General features: G+C 35.3%; 2 protein-coding genes across 2 annotated transcripts; both read left to right on the top strand.

Moving 5' to 3' along the window:
- Nucleotides 1-2,989: 2,989 nt before the first annotated feature.
- On the top strand, nucleotides 2,990-14,130 carry LOC145590070 (serine/threonine-protein kinase STY46-like). Its single transcript, XM_081646810.1, has 16 exons — nucleotides 2,990-3,514; nucleotides 3,622-3,736; nucleotides 4,330-4,397; nucleotides 4,502-4,621; nucleotides 5,250-5,304; nucleotides 5,549-5,659; nucleotides 8,490-8,540; nucleotides 8,947-9,143; nucleotides 9,219-9,326; nucleotides 9,708-9,781; nucleotides 10,299-10,474; nucleotides 12,174-12,269; nucleotides 12,713-12,793; nucleotides 12,897-12,950; nucleotides 13,193-13,327; nucleotides 13,726-14,130. Exons 1-16 carry the CDS (start codon nucleotides 3,279-3,281, stop codon nucleotides 13,801-13,803), a joined length of 1,755 nt encoding a protein of 584 aa, XP_081502936.1. The 5' UTR covers nucleotides 2,990-3,278; the 3' UTR covers nucleotides 13,804-14,130.
- Nucleotides 14,131-15,331: 1,201 nt separating this feature from the next.
- Nucleotides 15,332-19,750, top strand: LOC145588376 (mechanosensitive ion channel protein 6-like). The gene is made up of 5 exons (XM_081645021.1): nucleotides 15,332-18,126; nucleotides 18,339-18,462; nucleotides 18,568-18,861; nucleotides 18,957-19,159; nucleotides 19,264-19,750. Exons 1-5 carry the CDS (start codon nucleotides 15,677-15,679, stop codon nucleotides 19,574-19,576), a joined length of 3,384 nt encoding a protein of 1,127 aa, XP_081501147.1. The 5' UTR covers nucleotides 15,332-15,676; the 3' UTR covers nucleotides 19,577-19,750.
- The last annotated feature ends 528 nt before the right edge of the window (nucleotides 19,751-20,278 follow it).

Below are 20,278 nucleotides of genomic sequence, written 5' to 3'. Positions count from 1 at the left end.
TAGATAATTATAACATCTAAAAAATAAAACAAGATATGTTCATTCATGTTCAATAAGATAATAAGTGGGATAAAGTAAAATAAATAAATTACCTTAGTATCATATAATTATAATAATGATAAGGTTGGATAAGATGATGATCTGATCTATTTGAATGGATTGAAGTATACTACATACTTCGTATATCATAAATTAAATTATGACAATAGTATTTTATTGGCGATAATCGATTATACATCACAGGCTCATAAAAGCTTCATATTTAGTTATTTACCAGCTATATCATGTAAAGTATTTCCGAATGTATGAGTTTTTATGATAGATGATGGATTGATGGTTGAACAAACAAACAAACCAAACAAGTTTTGTTGTCCTAGTAGTAAGACAGCCCCTGATTGCTCTTGTTCATTATGCAAAGCTCCACTAGAATGTAGTCACGTGTCATTTGTATTGCATTGTTTTTTAGGAAAAAAAAAAAAATATTATTCAAAATAAACAAATCAAAATTTATTATATACTCCCTCCATTTTTAAATACTTGCTTTACATTTTTTTTCCGACCGTTTTTAAATTTCCTTATTTGGAAAACTTTTACAATATTTAATTAATTTTTCTCATCTAATGAGCCCACCATTAATCATATTTATCAATTTCATGTTCTCTCTTCCAATTACAAGGAGAAATAGAGCAAGTACAATATTTAAAAATGGAGGAAGTAATATTTTTCAAGTCTTCATGGATTAAAATACAAGTAAAAATTGTTATAATTTTTATCAAGAATTGTGATCAATAATTTTATCTTGATGTTAAGTTTCCCCTTTTGTATATAATTTTTTTTTTCTAAAGAAATATTTACATTGACGTATATAATCAATAATAGCTTGATAATTGATTTCAATATAGGGTACAATGACTTGTGACAAATATATATGATATGAATGGCATGCATTTATATGTACCCAATTCAATTAGCTTTCGTGATCACTCCACTTAGTTCATAACATCCAAATAAGCAACATTCAAGAATATTCATTACTCTCCGTATATGAAGAATATTTAGTAAAATGTCGATTTAATTGTCACTAGGGCGGTCGTACAATGATCAACAAATGTATATATAGCAATAATAGGAATAGCACTATTGCTGGATCGAGTACATGGTCCACAAAATTAAAGTGGTCCAAAAACATCAACTATAAAGAAGCTTTATTAGTGTAATTGTAAATATTGTTGGGGGATATGCCCTATACTTTTTGTGTTGTGGGATCATCCAAAGAAAGTGACCCAAATGACTTGGGACATTTTGTTAACCAACTCATAAAACTCGAGATGTATCTGGCTCCTAAATGCTAGGGTTTTGTTACTACCACACACATAGCTACCAAAACACAGGATATTGAATTATTGACTTAATATCATTTTTATTTTTGTATTTTAACAAAGTGACACCTTTTAGTGAAAGAGTAATTGTTCTCATCTTATCCACGTTATTGTTTCATTCTCAACCATACATGGAAGCTTTCATCATTCAATTGAATGCACCTCATGAAATGAGCAACTTAAACAATGTGCTTATGATCTCTTGTGCACTTTTATCCAATCCACTTTTTTCGAACATAGTGGTCCTAGATTTATTATTATTGTTTTGTATGATGTATGTGAGTGATATTTGATATGTATTGTATGTGATTTCTATCCACACATATGCTTAGGTTTTATCATGGAGCAAAATATTACTAAGGCATGATGTCATGAAAATTGTTTAAATTAGACTATATATGTTGCATATATAACGTGTTTGGATTATAAATACATTAATTAAACATTATAATTGTCCTTTACCTGAAAGATGAGTTACGTAATAAAGGTACGTCTTTTTAATATTTTTTTTTGGTGTTTCACCCGCTTCATCCTAAAGCTAATTACTTCATATTCGGGGTTCAGTTTTGGGTGGTTGGGTTTCAATCCTCTCCCAATTGTTGTTGCGGGCACACGAGACCTCCCTATCAAGTATAGTTCCAATCACCACTACACCAACAACCAATTGATAAAGTCTTTTTAATATTTAGCAAGTGAGTGAGCAATAGTAATGACTAATTAGCTTGCCAAATTAATAGAGAAAGTTTATGTTCATGCACCCTAGGACATAATTTTATGAAGTTTCTTCTAAAAAATAGGGGTATTATGTGGAGTTATTATAAGTACTAAAATAGTATCGAGTGGCTATTTGATGACATTCATATGTCAATGGATTAGTCACACGCGTAGACCAATCAATTTTGAAATTTTGTTTGGAAAATTAAATTCATAAAAATGTGAAGAAATAAGAAAGAGATTACTCTATATGAATTGGTAATTAAATTACCGTATTAACTATCGTATATATGTTAGCAAATCAATTAAATAGAGCAGTTAATCAATTATATTGTATAATAGTTTTCTACAAATAAATCAACTATACAATATACACCGTACTTTGTATATAACTTTAAAATCGTACACAACTTTAAAATCGTACAATTAATCTAAATTTGTACTCCGTACGCAATTACCGCCATACTTTCCTAAACAAGAGATCAAGAGACAACAACCCTAGGAGTTACCATCACCTACCTCGATATTTGTTAAATAAATGTGGTTAAGGAGGTGGATTCACGTGGCTTAATTTAGACTCTACTCCATTAGTCACAAATTACAATATTCTAATCCCTAATTCTTGTAGTCAATTAAGTAAAAGAAGAGGGAAACATGCGAAAAACTTTTGTTTAATCATACCTAAATTTGACTACATTATCTTACGGAGTATTTTTTTTAAAAATATTGACCAAATAATTCAATAGTAATTAATTACACTAATTAAATTTAGCTAATTTAATGCCTTTTCAAGTGGATCAGTTCTAAAGCATAATCCACGTCAGCTCTTCATCGGATTGGGTCACCACTACGACACCGTTAAAATCCTTTGTTCTTTTTTTTTGAACAGCATTACATGGTTAGAGAGAGAAAAATTAAACAAAATCCTAATTATTTTTCATTATTATCAAAAATCTTAACATAAAAGGAAAACAAAAATACTTATTTCCTTTGTTTTCTTTATATTATCACCTAAATCTGCATCATTTCTTAATATAATCACAATTATTAAGAGGAATTAAGATTGATATAAAAGGGTAGAAAGAAGAGAGAGAATTTTAGTTTTTTTAATTCACTTTTTTTTCCGATTTTCTCTCTCTAACGTTTCAGAGCGAAATCGGAGGAGAGAGTAAGAGGAAAAGGGAAATGGTGATGGAAGATAACGAGAGTAGTTGCAATAGTAGCAGGGCGGCAGCGACGGCGGCGGCGGAAACGACGTCGTCGGCGTCTGCCACGGCGGCGCAAAATTCTAGGCAGCAACGCCAGAAACTTGAGGTTTACAATGAGGTTCTTCGAAGGTTGAAGGAATCGAACAATCCAGAATCTTCTCCTCCTTCTTTCGACGACGAACTTTGGGCTCACTTTCATCGTCTTCCTGCTAGGTTTTTGATTATAATTTTGAATTATTATTTTTTCTATATTTTTTGGTTAATTCTGTGTGATTTTTGAGGAATTTTTATTGATTTTAATTTTTGGTGGAAAAATGTAGATATGCGTTGGATGTAAATGTTGAGAGAGCTGAAGATGTTTTACTGCACAAAAAATTATTGCATCTTGCTCATGATCCAGCGAATAGACCTGCATTTGACGTGCGATTAGTTCAGGTTACCAATTTTTTATATTTTAATTATGTTTATTATAGAGTAATTTCATGTTTTAATGTTTGCATAATTTCACAATTTTTTTAATAATTTTATTGATTTTAATGGTGCTGTAATGTATTGTGTTAATTTTGATTATCCACTTTGAAATTTTAGGTATCCTATTTTCTGAAGATGTTTCTGGAATCCGGATTATTGTAGGTTGATGTTAGGTGTAGGTGTTAGAGAAATTTGTAGTTGAATTTAGAGATGATCAGCATTATCGTGTATGTTTTCCTTGACGACTGTTTCAGTGAGTTTATTATTGTAAGTTTGAGGATCTTTCACGGTTTTATTTATATTTTATTATCAAGTGGGTGGTGTTGTTGTTAAAGAATTAAGATCCGATTTCGTGTGCTTTCTATGCATGATTGGTATTTTGTTGTTTTGTAATACGAATGTAAGCATTGATGAATTGCATCATAAGCATTTTAGTTTCCGAGGAACAATTTCAGAATCTCGAATGAAATATGTTCACTGATTTGTCTGTTATTCAATTTGGTGAGTCTGTTATTCCTTGGTAATTTGCATGCATTAATGGATTATGCTCTGATTAGGTTGCTACCACTTCTGATGGGAATGCAGAAGATAAAGATCAAGAATCTTCTCCTTCAATTCGAAAAAGGTGTGTATTTTTATGTTTTTGTTGAGTAAGGCCTTCCATTATGTCAATCTTGCTCATTGCATTGCTGATGTAACTTCCACTCCTTTTTTAAATTTTGTTTGTAGTCATCCACCACCTGCATTTGGCTCATCACCTAATCTCGAGGCCCTTGCACTTGAAGGACACAAACCACATGATGACGAGGAAGACGATGATGATGAAAATGCTACTTCAAAGCTGTTTCGGTAAATGCTAGACGTAATTTCACCTCATTGTGTACACTTTTGTGAATATATATTCCATGTCTAGGGAATTATCCTTTGGAGATCCTCTGGGGAGATTTCTTCTCTCAAGTTTCTCTCTCTTTTGTGTAGATACTGCTTGACTTTAAACTATGTTCTCTGGGAGGCACTTCTAGTTATAGAGCAATGTTATCGAAATGAATTTTCAGGCAGAGTATCATTGAAAGGTTGATCTTATCTGCAAAATGGCTCTATCCAGACTACTCTAATATGACACTTGCTCAAAGGAGGAGATGTCAACTGTATATGATCAAGAAAATTCTTGATAGACTAAAAGGATTCTGCTATTAAGATGAGTAGACGACTCTTTGTTCTGGCACTCATACCGGGACCCTTCTTTTTTCCTTCAATATGTAGGGCTTGATAAGCTATTGCTGGATGGTATTAATCCAGTTTGTAAGGATGTTATAATGCCATCCTCCTCACCCATTTGATATCTAATTGTGTGTAGTAGAGTTCATGTATTGCATAATTGCTCCTTTAGCACTTATATACTTGTGGTTGCTGTTCCTTATGCATTCCTTTTCATATTGTACATTGATACTTACAATTCAAGTTGATGACTTTGTAGGCCCATGCATGAGATCACATTTTCCACAGATGACAAACCAAAACTTCTTAGTCAGGTTAGTGTTTCACGTGTTTATTTGCACTGGCATAAGATTATTGAGTTATACAATGAGACATTATCATAGAACTAATATTATATTATCCGTAAAAAACATATGGTGGTGTTAGATGATTTTTTTTGTTTTGTTTTGTGATCTCAATAACTGTGGCAGGTGTGATTATTTCCTTATAGGCTTATACTATGGAATCTGTTTCTCAAAATTTATGTTTGTCTGTTATTTGGTGTTCTAATCATTGCAGTTAACATCCCTACTGGCCGATGTTGGGTTGAATATTCAGGAAGCACATGCCTTTTCTACCACAGATGGTTACTCTTTAGATGTTTTTGTTGTTGATGGTTGGCCGTATGAGGTACTCTCATCTATATCTTTATATTCATACAGTTAAGCTGGCCTTGATTATGGAAATTTTAGTCATCTTTGTTTATTACTTTTTGAAGAGGGGATGGGGAGGGAGCTATTGTGTTGTGTTGTATGTGAATCCTTGATTAGTGTTTTTGTAAAATTGTTATATGGACAATAGTTGTGACTTTATACGTGAAATTCATGGTGGGATTCTTATTCTATAACTTATCTTTTTAATAAGGAAATTTTAGAAAATAACACCACAAAAAAACCCAAAATTTGATTATAACACCACAAAAAAAAAGTTTTATTATAACACCACAAAAGACCCCAAAATTTGATTTGACCACCACTTAACGGATTTTTAGATAGTATTCGTTAGTGGGGCCGTTAATTGACACGTGTCAATAACCTATTGGTTTAAAATATTAAATGAAAAACAAGAAAAAGAGAAATTAAAAAAAAAAAAACTATTCCCTAACCCAGCCAGCCCTACCACCACGCCACCTGTCGTCGGCACCCCTGCCTCCACCAAAACCGGCGACATCAGCCCACCACCCATCCTTGCCTTCCCCCTCTTCGAAAATCCCCCTTTCTCCCTCCCCGAAAACCACTTCCCCTTCCCTGAAAACCACCACCTACCCAGCCCGCCTAGCCTCACAACATCAACAACACCACAGCCGCCCTCGTAACCACCAAACACCCTCACGCACTTCTCCAACCCACGCAAACCCCTCAACATCACCAACCGCAACATTGCAACCTCGATTATGGAGGAAAGGGGTGGTTTTCGAGGAGGAGGAAGGGGGGAAAGGGTGGTTGGGATGATTCCGGCGGTTTTAGTGAGGGTAGGGGGTGTCGGCTGCTTGGGTGGGTTAGGCTGAGGGCAGCTGGTGGTGCTGGTGGTGGGGTTGATTGTGTTTGGGGTTAGGGTATTTTTTTCTTTTTTTTTTATTAAATATTTTTAAAAAACCAATAAGCATTTGACACGTGTCTATTATGACCCCACTAACGGATTTCATCCCAAAATCTGTTACCAGGTGGTGAAATCAAAATTTTGGGTTTTTTTGTGGTGTTATAATAAGAGTTTTATTTTTTGTGGTGTTATAATCCATTTTTGAGGTTTTTTGTGGTGTTATTTTCTAAAATTTCCTATTAATAATCATTGTTATATCTTGTTTTAAAAAAATAATGTCTATGTGAAATGTGTGATATAAAGTGAGATCCTCCACTAACAATGTTTGTATCATTTGACATGTGTCTATGTGAAATTGTGAATGACATAAAATGAGTTTCTTTTGATTGAAGGAGAATGTAATGTGATGGATGCAACAAGCAATGTAATAGGAACGTTTTTTGATAGATCAATATAGATATGTTTAGTTTGCTATCTTAAAAGTGTATTATTAATTCGAAAAATATAAACCCTTAATAGTGATTGTTATTTTATTATGGTTCTTCAATAAAATAGTCACTGTAGTGCACAAGGCTCTTAAAAGTGATTGTGTTTTGAGAGTTTCAAGGGCAGATTTTTGGAATTTGGAGTGCTTGCTCCATTAATCTTGTCACTGAAATCCGTCAACCAATCAATCAAAGTCTTAATCCCATAACTGAGGGTCGACTTAATGAACCAAAAATGATTATTACGTGTAGTTATCAACAAGAATTTTCCTTCTCCATCCGTTACGATCCAATGCCTCATCCTCATGCAAAATCTATATACTTCATATCCTTCCTAATTCCTTCCATCCAAATCATTTTTGGCCTCCCTCTCCCTTATTTAATCCTTCCATGGTCCCACCCTTCCACTCTTCATACCAGTACAAGGCTTGCATGCCCAAACCAACGCAGACGACTTTTTCTTAGTTTGTCTGCAATGCCTGATTCTATTTCTTAGATTGTTCTTGCACATCCACCTTAACATGCGCATTTTTGTAACCTCTATCTTTTTAATGTGTTCCTTTTTGAAAGCCCATACTATAGAGCAACACTTGTTTTATGGCAGTCTTGGAGAATTTTTCGTTCAACTGTAAGGGAATGATTCGGTCACATAACACTTTCATGTCCGCTCTCCGTTTAACCCTGACTTAATCGTGTGTGCCATGCCTTGATCAATGTCACCATATTTCTTGACCGACGTAAGATTTTTAGAACATTCACTCATGGTCAAGCCCTTTCCATCCAAACTCAGCACATCATCGCTTATCCCTCGTGAGTACCAAACCGGCATACCAAATATTCGGTCTTACTCCGACTTAGCTTAAACCCTCTAGACTCTTACCTTTGCCTCTATTGCTCCAATTTGGCATTAACCCCATCTTTAGTTTCATCTACTGAAACAATATCTTCCGCAAACAACGTACACCATGGAACCTTATCTTGAATTGGTTAGGTTACTTTATCTAGAACCGTTGCAAGAAGAAAGGGGCTTAATGTAGACCTTTAATGTAATGCAATTGTAATACGAAAATCTTTTGTCAACCCTCCACATGTCCTCTATCATTAATATTCTATCACTGAACTTTACCAATGTGGCAATGTTGTACTCTAACATTCAGTAATAGCTATAATTTATGCAGTGTTAGGCCTGTTTATTTTGCTCCATAGTATTATAATTTTGTCACCATTACTATAAAACCTTTTGATTAGTGATACTATAACTCTTAATGAATACCTCATGGTATTCCAGAATACATGGGCTGCCTTCTTCATCACTCATTTTTCTTTGTCTCCCTTGACCCAAGCTGAATTGTGTTATCTTTTGGGATGTGTTATATGAGATGCTCCTCCAATGAGCTCAAAATTTGACATTAACGTCTTCGTATCCTATTTTTTAGGAGACACTGAGGCTCAGGTCTGCTTTGGAAAAAGAACTTAAAAGAATTGAGGTAATTGTATTGCTTTTATATTTCTATCGTTTAGTCTAGCTGTTGATAACTTGACAAGGTGACATGCTTCATGTCTATACTACTCTTCTTCATGCTATCAATGACTATTTTGGAACCTTGGAATTCTTGACATTTGTGTATGTCAAAATTCTTGACCTTTGTATATGTCAAATTTCTCACTAATAACCACCAACTCCACCAGTCTACCACCCAATCTTGGTCATTTTCTAGTTTCTAAATCTGTTTATCAAATTGTAGTTCTGATTTTATCTCAGTTGAGAAGAACATAGCTCTCAGACTTGTATTTTTATCTTCTGAAATAGGGGTTGTCTAATGTTTGTTGGAAACGACTCTTTTTTGTTTTGTTGTTCTTTGTTTAACCACAGGGTGCTTTCTGGCTTTGCAGAATTCATCTTGGCGCAGTCAGCAATCATCATCTCCTATGGATGAGCAAGAGCAATCCCCAAATGAAGCTAGTGAAGATCATGTGGTGATACCAAATGATTACGTGGCTATACCAAATGATGGAACTGATGTTTGGGAAATTGATCCTAGACTTTTGAAATTTGAGAATAAAGTTGCTGCTGGATCATATGGTGATTTGTAAGTTAGAATTTTTTGTTGGTTGTATTAGTGCTTTGTCTATTATAGTTGCTTACTTGTTATTTATTTGTATAGGTATAAAGGTACTTACTGCAGTCAGGATGTTGCAATTAAGGTTTTGAAGCCTGAGCGTCTTAATACAGATTTGCAGAAAGAGTTTGGTCAGGAAGTGTATATCATGAGGTGATTTTTAGCTCTTAAATTCCTGCGTATTTGGGATTGCGCTTCTGACTTGTTTTTCCTTTCAATGTACGGCATTTTCTAAAGACTTAATATAACCTCATTTTCTGCTTATAATGATGAGGGTTCGTTGAGTTCTTTTAGTTGATTTTGCTGATTGTTAGAGTACTGATATCTTGTTTGTAATCTGTTAAGAATAGTAGTAGTCTGAGCCTACGGTGCCTTGGATAGTTGAACTTAGTATTGATTCTTGACTTGGCTCTGGTTAAAGATGTTTTCTGTTATCTATGCGTGTTCTGTTGATGAAATGAAGTGTTTAATTTTGGCTGTCTTCCTAGATTTCCTTCTCACTATTTTTGAGCAGAATTTTGTGTCATGTTGCAGGAAAGTTCGCCATAAAAATGTTGTTCAGTTTATTGGTGCTTGTACAAAACCTCCAAGTTTGTGCATTGTCACAGGTAACATGTGAACATATCTTGAGCTTTACTCTGTAACTTAAATCTGGGATTTTGTACTGTATAAGCTTTTTAGTTCCCTTATAGAAGCTGTACATATTTAGCATTGTAAAAAGAGGGTTAAAAATTATCGGTAGAGTTTGTAGCAGATCACTAGGTCTGCCTGATAAACAATCATAATGGTATTAAATGTTGCTTATTGGCTATGTATTGTACTCCCTCCGTCCCAAAATATAGTTCCTGTTTTCCTATTTTGGAGATCCAAAATGTTGTTCCTGTTTCCATTTTTGGATAGTATGTAAAGACCATTATACCCTCATTTTTGTTATTTTATTCATTATACTTCCTACATTACCCTTGAATTTTGCACATGCCTTGTACTTTTTTCCACTTTCTCTCTCTAACTTTTGACTATAATTGTACTTTTCACTTTTATTAATGTACTTCATCCTCTTTTCTTATGGTTCATTTATTTGTTTCAAAGCTTGAATATATTCTTTTTCCTTGGTTTTATGCTCAGAATTTATGTCGGGTGGAAGTGTTTATGACTATTTGCACAAGCATAAGGGAACATTCAAGCTTCCATCTCTGCTGAAAGTAGCAATTGATGTTTCCAAAGGAATGAACTATTTGCATCAGAATCATATTATCCACAGGGATTTGAAGGCTGCCAATCTTTTAATGGATGAAAATGAGGTATTTTTTTTTTTTTAAAAAAAGTACAAATGTTTACAGTTATATTATTAGTAATGATACTTAATGTGTACTTTTTACGGCTAGCAAATATTAGTATTGAATTTCTTTGATCCTGTAACTTAGAGTTTTAGTAGTTCCTACATCTATATTAATTATTCCAGTTCTATTTTGTACTTTAAGACACCCCCAACAGAAATTTTCTTCTGTTGCTTTAATACTAGTTTGAAGTTGATAGTAGCTACCAGCTGATAGGAGTGTATTTTGTGCCAAGACTGCCAACTACACTGGACTTTACTGTTTGTAACTCTATAATAAGCTTAATTTGACTTTTTTTTCTTCTTTGATTAACTTAATTCTGAACTTGCTAGTCCCTCCTGGAACTATGAAATTATATGCATGTGTGATTATATTATGTATGACAGCACGAGTACCCATTATTTTATCAGCTGATTTTTTCTGAGTTAGCATCATTTTTTGAGTGTTCTACGCTTCTACCTAACCAGAAATGCAGTTCCCCATTAAAAGTGCATGAAATTTAAGGAGGACTAGCTGCGTTCTTAGTTAAGATTCAAGATCTGAATATTTTCACTTGTAGAAAGCAAGCTTTTTAAAAAAATGGCATAAAATAAAAGAAAAGAGTGTTGGGCTGCTCTGAGTTGAGATTTTTACAGCAGAATATTACGCTCTTAAGTTTTTTTTCTTAAATATGCTAGATTGAAATTTTTATGGAGTGTTTGTTTTGGCTGTTTGGATCCCTGTGATAGCCGTTGACTGTTTCTGTGTAGCGGTGGTTCTAGCAATTTTCTTGGTGCGAGTTGTGATGTGCACGCAATTCTCATTTTTGCTGCTATGTTTTGAATTGCAAACTCTGCTCTGGAATTATATTGCTTGTGAGTTATTTGTTCCTACACCACGGAATTGCCACTTTTAAAACTGCATGACCATGACTCACGTCGAACTTGCTTCGTTGTCCGCCTTAAATTGGAAAATCCTAAGATTAATGGCTTTTTTTACTACTACTTTTGCTAGGTGTGGCGTCTGGCATACGTTAATCTAGTGAGTGAATGCTAGATTGCCCGACAATTACAAGTGCTTCTTGTGGAGGACACCTTGGATGTGCATAGGGTTAAAGATACTGACTTTGGAGCGCTATGTATACATAGCTTTGGTTCATGATAAGGGCCATTAGTGATCGTTTCATGTAGCCAGAAGGTGCTATGCCTTGAAGTATATGCATCTACATAGTAATTACAAGGTTAATTCACCTAAGCAGATAATAATATTGTGGAGTAATATGATCCTGAACCTTAACCCAACCCTAGTTTGGTTTGTGGGAGAGGGTAGAATGAATGATGACATTTTATTTTTGTCATGCTAGTATTGTGGTAGATTCTTGCAGAGAGTATTATTTAATTTTTTTTTTTTTTACTTTTAATACATGATACCTATGTGAGTTGTGAGGTTGTAACTACTAACTAGACCTGGTTCTAATGTGATACGAAGTATACTTTTGAGCCCTATAGTTTTATCTTGAAAAGTAATAATTGTTCAGTTTATGGTAAATTGGTAATTTCACTTGCTATTACTTGCACTGGTTTGCACTTGGCTTTTGTTCAGAGTCTAATTTTATGCATCCATTGGCATTTTTCTTTTTTATTGGCATGTGAGCATATTTATAACTAAAATATTTGTGCTGCAGGTAGTAAAAGTTGCAGATTTTGGAGTGGCAAGAGTAAAGGCTCAAACTGGTGTTATGACAGCTGAAACTGGAACTTACCGGTGGATGGCTCCAGAGGTTTGTCTCTGTCTTGGACAGTATGGACACTGAAAGTTGTTTATATTACATTTTTACCTTTTTTTTTTGGGTTGGGGGGAGGGGTGTTGGTTGGGAAGTCAAATATAATATTTACGATACTGCTAAATATAATATTTATGATAATGCTTAAAGAGGTCAACTGTGCCGTTATGGATAGAGATTAAATTTTAAGTTTTTCTTGCAGCCTAGCCAATGTTAAGCTTATGATATACTTCTCTCGTTTCTATTTTAGTTGCACAATTTCTTTTTGGTTCACCTCGCATAATTTACGAGAAAAGTAGGGGCATGTGATGGGTACTGTAAGAAAAGAAAATTACATGAATTAAGGCAATTGGGAATTGGTCATTTTTTTGATAAAACCGCGTTTCTTATGATCAGTGTTTGTTATTTTTGCATTGTTCTAACTTCTTATATTATTGAAGGTTATTGAACACAAGCCTTATGATCACAAAGCTGATGTCTTCAGTTTTGCTATTGTACTGTGGGAGTTACTGACAGGGAAGGTGTGCATTCTTTATTTCTGCTGCATCTTTTTGTTGAATTATAAAACACTACAGCTTGTTCAATTTCCTGCTTGACTGAAATTTAACAATGTTTTTTGCGCAGCTTCCATATGAATACTTAACCCCATTACAAGCAGCTGTTGGAGTAGTTCAGAAGGTAAACATAACTTTTACCATCATTATAAGCATACAATAAGGTTTGCACGGTGCAACTACTGGGCTTAGGAAGTGGGAGGTAGATTGTTGAAGTAATAGGAGTAAAAAGTTTTCTGATATGCCAACACCATTGTTTTGTTTTGTTTTTCCCTTTTACAATCCTCTGCTTTTCTAACTTTTCAGTTTCTTACAACTTTTAGAAGTTGGAAAACCTGGTTAAGATTGTCTGTTAATTGTGATCAGGGCTTAAGACCTACTATGCCGAAGAACTGTCATCCCAAACTTGTTGAGCTGCTTGAAAGATGCTGGCAGCAAGATCCTCGGACGAGACCTGACTTTTCTGAGATCATACCAATTCTGCAGCAGATAGCCAAAGAGGTAGAATTACTTTCTCGTAGCAATTGATAAAGTATAGCTGCACTTTTGCACTTGAAATTTCTGCAATGTTTTCACTTGAAAGACCGCTCATAGTCATGCTATATCTATTAATCCTTGCAATTGATTGGGTAGGACTGATCTGGATCATAATTTCTTATTTACTACTTCGTATGAAATATTATTTTTCCTAACATATGGCAAAAAGTAAGTTAAGAGGCTGTGTTTAGAAAAGGAAAAGGAGATGAGGGAAAAGAGAGAGGAAAATGCAAAAGAGTTCTGATGCCAGTAATGTTGAATATGGGAAAACTCGGACTACAAGTGAATTGATGCTGTTAGTGGTTGCTAGTGTACGTTATTTGTTTTGGACTCTCCTGTCTAAATTGGCTGTATTGGAACAGGTTGCAAGTGCCGAAGGTCAGAAAGACAAACATGGTGGTGGCGGATTCTTCTCAGCTCTCAGAAGAGGTCATCACTAAATCACAGCAAGATTTTCTGCTGCATTGAGTATTAACTCCTCTGTACTAATTTTCTAATTGCCTAGGTCATTCTGCATATGCTTTTTGCCCATCTTATAGTGTACAGTGATTTGTCAATACGGCATATACAACTACTCTAGGGTTGCTTTTATGTCACCTAAGAAGTAAACCATATTCTTTATACTATTGCCCACACTATTGCGTTTGTCCCCCGTCTACAATCTGCATCCATAGAGAAGGGGCATAATGAGTTAGTTTTTTGTAACTTTGTTAAAACCTTCTACGGCCAGATGAAGAAATGACAAATTACTGAAATTTTCTATTAAAGATGGCCATTCCAGTTTTCTGTTTTTAGCTTTCAACATTTAGTTATTCTGTATATGATACTTGTTATATATTGTACATACATCGATTTTGAACACAATGTGCGACTCATGGATTATGAAGCAGACTAATTCTTTGTGGTGGAATGACTCGAATGTGAATAATAAGTGGCATGGGTGTAGCCTAACGTTATCGTAATTTGTTAGTGTTATATCATCTTAATATAATTCTTTTAAGATTAGCGTAGTTTAGAGGTAAGCTGAACCTGACAATCAAATTCTTGAAAGCTCAAGACTCTGGTATAGAAGCTCAATGCAAGTAATATGAGCTAAGCTTTGCAACCCAAGGTTGATCTCGGCTCGGCTCAAACCACTAATATCCATACACCTAAATACATAATACATTTCCTCCTATTATTCTAGGAAGTTTTACAAATATCGCAACTTTTTCTTATTTGTACCTATTTTCTTTTTTTCTCTCTTCGTATTGCATGAGTCACTATTTTTGTTCCCCTCTATCTCTCTCCTATTAAAATTAGTATGGAGAAAGTATAACATTGATTTCATACTCACATGAGCCGTGCCTGTTTTTTCTATGATGAAAAATAACTCCGAAGAAAATCTAGGTAGTTGGTGTCTTTCTTGCAGCTCTTTGTCAAGGTCAACTACAGATTCACGTGATATGTCATGTTCTGTTCAACACCCCCTGCTTTTTCCCGCCAAATAAATGAAAAACAATGATTCACCAAAAAACCATTAGTATCATAATCAGCCCGCCAACTATTTCCTCTCTCTTTCACATGTACACTGTGCTTTTAGCTCTACATCCTTCATCTCACGTTAAGTTATAATTCAAATACAAAACCTTTAAAATAAAATTAGGATGTAGCTAGTTATATTCAATTCATTCAACATATGGACCTCTGCTTTTGTATCTAGTAATGTTGGTCAAGCTGTAAATTGATCTACCTATAATCATATGTAAACGTAACACCGAAAAATAAAGAACTTGATTTGGTTATTAAAAAAAAAAAAAAGGGTGTGAAATAACAATGAGACAAGCGTTAATTTTGGAATCAGTTTCAAATTACCAATGCTAGCTACCTAGCTGGTTGATTCTGTTCCTCAGTAATTTATTCATTTACTGCTAATCTCTTCTTTTTTTGGTGCAAATTATACAGCTATTTCTTATTATGTTAAAATAATTCAAAATAAGTATTGGTACAAAAATGTAATTAAACTATTATTATATATACACATCTTTTAGATTATCTCTTAATTCCCTTTCTTATTACCCAGAAAACTCAAGAATCTCATGCATTTCTTTACATAAACATAAAATCAGCCTACAACCACATTTCCCCAACCACAAATTATATTACAAACATCCCAAATACAAAAATAAAAACTCCTAAATTCCTAAAATCTTTTTTTAATTTCAACTATATTTTCCCCAAATTTAGCAAACACAATCTATCTTACCTGTCCTATGAAATTTTAACCCACTTGTATTTTCTTGTAATTATAGGCATAGAATTTGTTTTCTAAAAATGGAGTTTTCCTTAAGAAAATCAATATCCTTACCTTTCAAACGCCATAGCTGTCAAAACATCTCCTCTTCTTCTTCTCCCTCCATTGGTGAACATCACCCCATCCTCCCTCCTCCTCCTCATCATCATCACTGCCACGACGAACACGATGATTGTTCAGGTCATCATCCTATGACCTCTACCCCTCCAGGTGACCACCAAGTCATCGTAAAAGTCGACTCCTCAGACAACATTATACAAAGCAATACAACTTTTAATAATGGTAATATTACCTCTTTGTATCATAAGGAAGGTGAAGAGAATAAAATTGGACGTCCTACCTTTTCCACCATGGCAGAATTCTCCTTCAGACAAGCAGCCATGGACGACCCCACTTTGTCGCCTTCGGATTCATTGATAGGTAAGTTCTTGGAGCAAGAACAAGAGCTACAAGGCCTACAACGACGACATAACATGTCCGGAGAATTGTCGGTAGATATCGACATAGATGAGGTAGACATGGAAGAGGATCATCTAAGACGCCAACAACAACAACAACAGCAGCAGCAACAGCAACAACAACTGCAACAACAGCAACAACAACAATATATGAATTCACATCATGACAATCATAGTATTCGACGACAAGTATTACAAGGCTTACCACCTTTGCCTCCTGATTGTTTATCGAGGCAGAGTTTGAGTTATCGAAGCGATATTCAAAGTCCGGATATTGTTAATGGTAATGGAAATAAGTTAACCCCAATGTTGAACACCCGTAGCAATAGTATTAGTAGCAATAATAACATGGATGCTGCGTCGAGGGAGACACGTGTTTCGTTCCAAGAGTCGTTTAATCCGGACAACCACCCGAATATGATAAGGCAATCTTCATCTGAGGTTGATGATGATGACGACGACAATAATGATGATGCCTCCTCCTCAAAGGCGGGTGATCATCATGGGAATAATAGTCACCATGATGTTTATGATGAAGAAATTGGGTCAACAACGAGAGTTATGGGGGGTGGTGGGGTGAGTGTTCATAGGAGGAGATCTAGAAATTCGAACAACAATTCTAACAATGCTAACTCAAAGGAGAGGGAGATGATGAACAATGCTAACAGTAGTAGTAATCATGATAGAGGGGATGATTTGAATGAGGTTATAAGGTGTACATCAAATTCTTCGTCGAGGAAGATGAGTAGTACGGTTTCCATAGCTAAGACGAGGTCTAGGCTTATGGATCCTCCTCCTACTCCATTTGATCAAAGGTCCGCGTCAGGGGTTATACCAAAGTCGGGCCAAATCTTGAACAACAGCAACAGCAACAGCAACAACCACAACAATGATAATAATAAGTCGGGTTTGCTTGGGAAATCGTCGATGGGTGATGAGGAGGAGGAGGATCCTTTCTTGGAGGATGACCTTCCAGAGGAGTACAAAAGAGGACAAATTAGTACCTTACTTATTCTTGAATGGGTGAGCCTTGTTATTTTGATAGGTTCTTTAGTTTGTAGCCTTGTTATTCCTGTTTTAAGGCATAAATCTATATGGAGGCTAAAGTTGTGGAAATGGGAAGTTTTTGGGTTTTCACTCATTTCCGGGAGGTTGGTTTCGGGTTGGGTGATTAAAGTTCTTGTGTTCTTCATTGAGAGGAATTTCTTGCTTAGGAAGCGGGTTTTGTACTTTGTATATGGTTTGAAGAAGGCGGTCCAAAATGTTATCTGGTTAGGACTTCTTATCTTAACTTGGCATTGCATTTTTGACAATAAAGTTGCAACTCGAGCTACGAGTAAGCCTCTTAAGACTGTCACAAAACTCTTGGTCATATGTGAAGGGGGTGCTGTTCTATGGCTGTTAAAGACCTTAATGGTTAAGGTTTGTGCATCGACGTTCCATGTGAACGCGTTCTTTGATAGGATTCAAGAGTCATTGTTCAATCAATTTGTGATCGAGACACTTTCAGCCCCTCCTTTGTTCGACTTAAGAAGTGCTCGAGAAGAAGAGGAAAGGGCATTGGCCGAGGTACAAATGCTACAAAATGCCGGGATCAATATTCCAATTGACCTTAAAGCATCTGTTCTCGAAAGAAGTAAGAGTGCAACTGTAAGTTTGCAGCATCTATATAGCCAGAACAGTAAGACTCTCGGGACAGGGACCGTGTCACAACCCATCAAGAGTCCCGTGAGACAAAGTGTAGGCCTTTCAGGGCCAATTGGTAGGAAGTATCATGACGAAGGTATACCAATTGATCGGTTGCATAGGCTAAACCAAAAAAATGTCTCTGCTTGGAATATGAAACGATTGATAAGAATTGTAAGACACGGCTTTTTGACTACATTAGATGAACGTATAGAGAATACTAATACGACTCATGAAGACGAGTCCACGACACAAATTAGGAGCGAGGTTGAGGCTAAAGCTGCAGCAAAGAAAATATTCCGCAATGTTGCTAGACCAAGGTCTAGGTAAGTACCATATATAAGAAGTTGCTTAAAATTTCTAGTGTTCTTTATATTTTCTCTACATTAATTGGTTCCTCATTACTTGTTTCTTTTATTAATTAGTTCCCCCTTTAACAAAATCATGAACTAAATAGTTCCTTGATGTAGTCCACATCAATGTACAGTAGCTTAGTTTAGTTGGTTAAAATCTTACCTGTATATGAATGTAATATCAGGCACATATATTTGAATGACCTTATGCGATTCATGCAAGAAGACGAGGCATTTAAAACAATGAGTCTTTTTGAAGGAGCTTCTGAAGCTGGAAGAATAAGCAAGTCGGCATTGAAGAATTGGGTGGTAAGAACACTCACTAATAAAACCCCTAGGCCTTATTATCAATTGCTTAAAGTTTTGTGACAATTAAATTTCATCGTATCTTCTTACAATCAACTTCATTCACAGGTTAATGCATTTCGTGAACGAAGAGCTCTGGCTTTAACTCTTAGTGACACGAAAACAGCGGTTAACAAGCTACACAAGATGGTGGATGTTTTAGTGAGCGTAATCATAATTCTGATTGCTGTAATCGTGCTTAACATCATACCTTCAAAGTCCATCTTATTCCTAAGCTCTCAACTTGTTGTTGTGGCTTTTGTTTTTGGTAACACTTGTAAGAATGTCTTTGAGTCCATCATCTTCTTGTTTGTTATACACCCCTTCGATGTTGGTGATCGTTGTGAGATCGATGGAGTTCAGGTATAAATAAACACTAGAAATATATCAACTTGCTTAATATTCATGTCTACAATGCATTAATTTTTTTTAATCAACATCCATTTCCTCATTTGCAGATGGTTGTGGAAGAGATGAACATTTTAACCACAGTTTTCTTAAGATACGACAACCAAAAGATCATGTATCCGAACTACATTCTTATATCGAAGCCCATTCATAACTACTATCGTAGCCCTGATATGGGAGATGCTGTCGAATTTTGCCTTCATGTTGCTACTCCCCCAGAGAAAGTTACACTTATTAGACAAAGAATAACTAGGTAAATAAAATTTGTTATCGAAGCTTAAATTTGTTTTTGTAGTTTATATAATCTACCTTAGAACTTACAAAGTATGCTAATTATTCTTATAATTTTTTGTGCAGCTACATTGTGAACAAGAAGGAACACTGGTATCCAGACCCGATGATAGTTGTGAAAGACGCTGAAAATCTATACATGTTGAGGATAGCAATATGGGTGACACACAGAATGAACCATCAAGACATGGGAGAAAGATGGGTAAGACGCGCTCAATTGATAGAAGAATGTGTAAAGATCTTCAGAGAATTGGATATTGAGTACCGCGTTTATCCTATGAATGTTAATGTTAATTCCATGCCGCCTGTGTTCTTCCCTCCTAACATGGGTGCCGATCCTTTTATTGCTGAAGGAGCTAAGGAGGTTGCTCATCATTGAAGATCATAAAATTAGTGGGGTGTAATTTTGGTTAACTTTATTTTGTGCTCTCTTAGGAAATGATTGATGATTAAATGCGAAATCTCTTGTTGTAATCTATTTACTCCTGTCTTCTTGTATAACTTGTAAACAAGTAAACAATTTGTATTTAATTTTGCCTTTGCTTTTCTTGTATACTTCTTTTCATGGTTTATTATTAGATTATTAGTGCATATACTCTTGGTTTTCATTTTTTTTTTTTTTTTTTTTTGGTGAAAGAGAGGAGCAGGGCTCCTAAACAAAACAAACACACAAGCTAAAAACAAACTGAAACAAACCAAAGAAAACAAAAGCAAAAAGAAAATTAAAAGACTCCACGGCTACAACTTCAAGCCCTATGAGAGGGAACAAGTCTCGCCCGAGCCACTCCACTCAAATCCTCCAATAAAACGGCACGAAGATCCCGAGAGACCGCTGAAAAAACCACCAACTTTTGATCAGAATTGACATCATAGTTGGCCAACCAATCCGCTGCTTGATTAGCTTCCCTATAGCAGTGTTCCACCAACACATCCCAACCCTGACGCAAGATAAGTGATTGACATTTACGGATGATATGAATATAAGGAGAGTGAGGAGGAACATCCTCCAACAACATACGAACAACCACCTCGGAGTCAACCGAAAGTTGAATTTTGCGATGACCCCCATTCCAAGCTATAG

This window comes from Chenopodium album, chromosome 17 (genome assembly GCF_948465745.1).
Source record: "Chenopodium album chromosome 17, dcCheAlbu1.1, whole genome shotgun sequence".
Lineage (NCBI taxonomy): Eukaryota > Viridiplantae > Streptophyta > Magnoliopsida > Caryophyllales > Amaranthaceae > Chenopodium > Chenopodium album.
The sequence above is the reverse complement of the archived record's forward strand: the minus strand, read 5'-3'. Positions and strand labels throughout refer to the sequence as shown.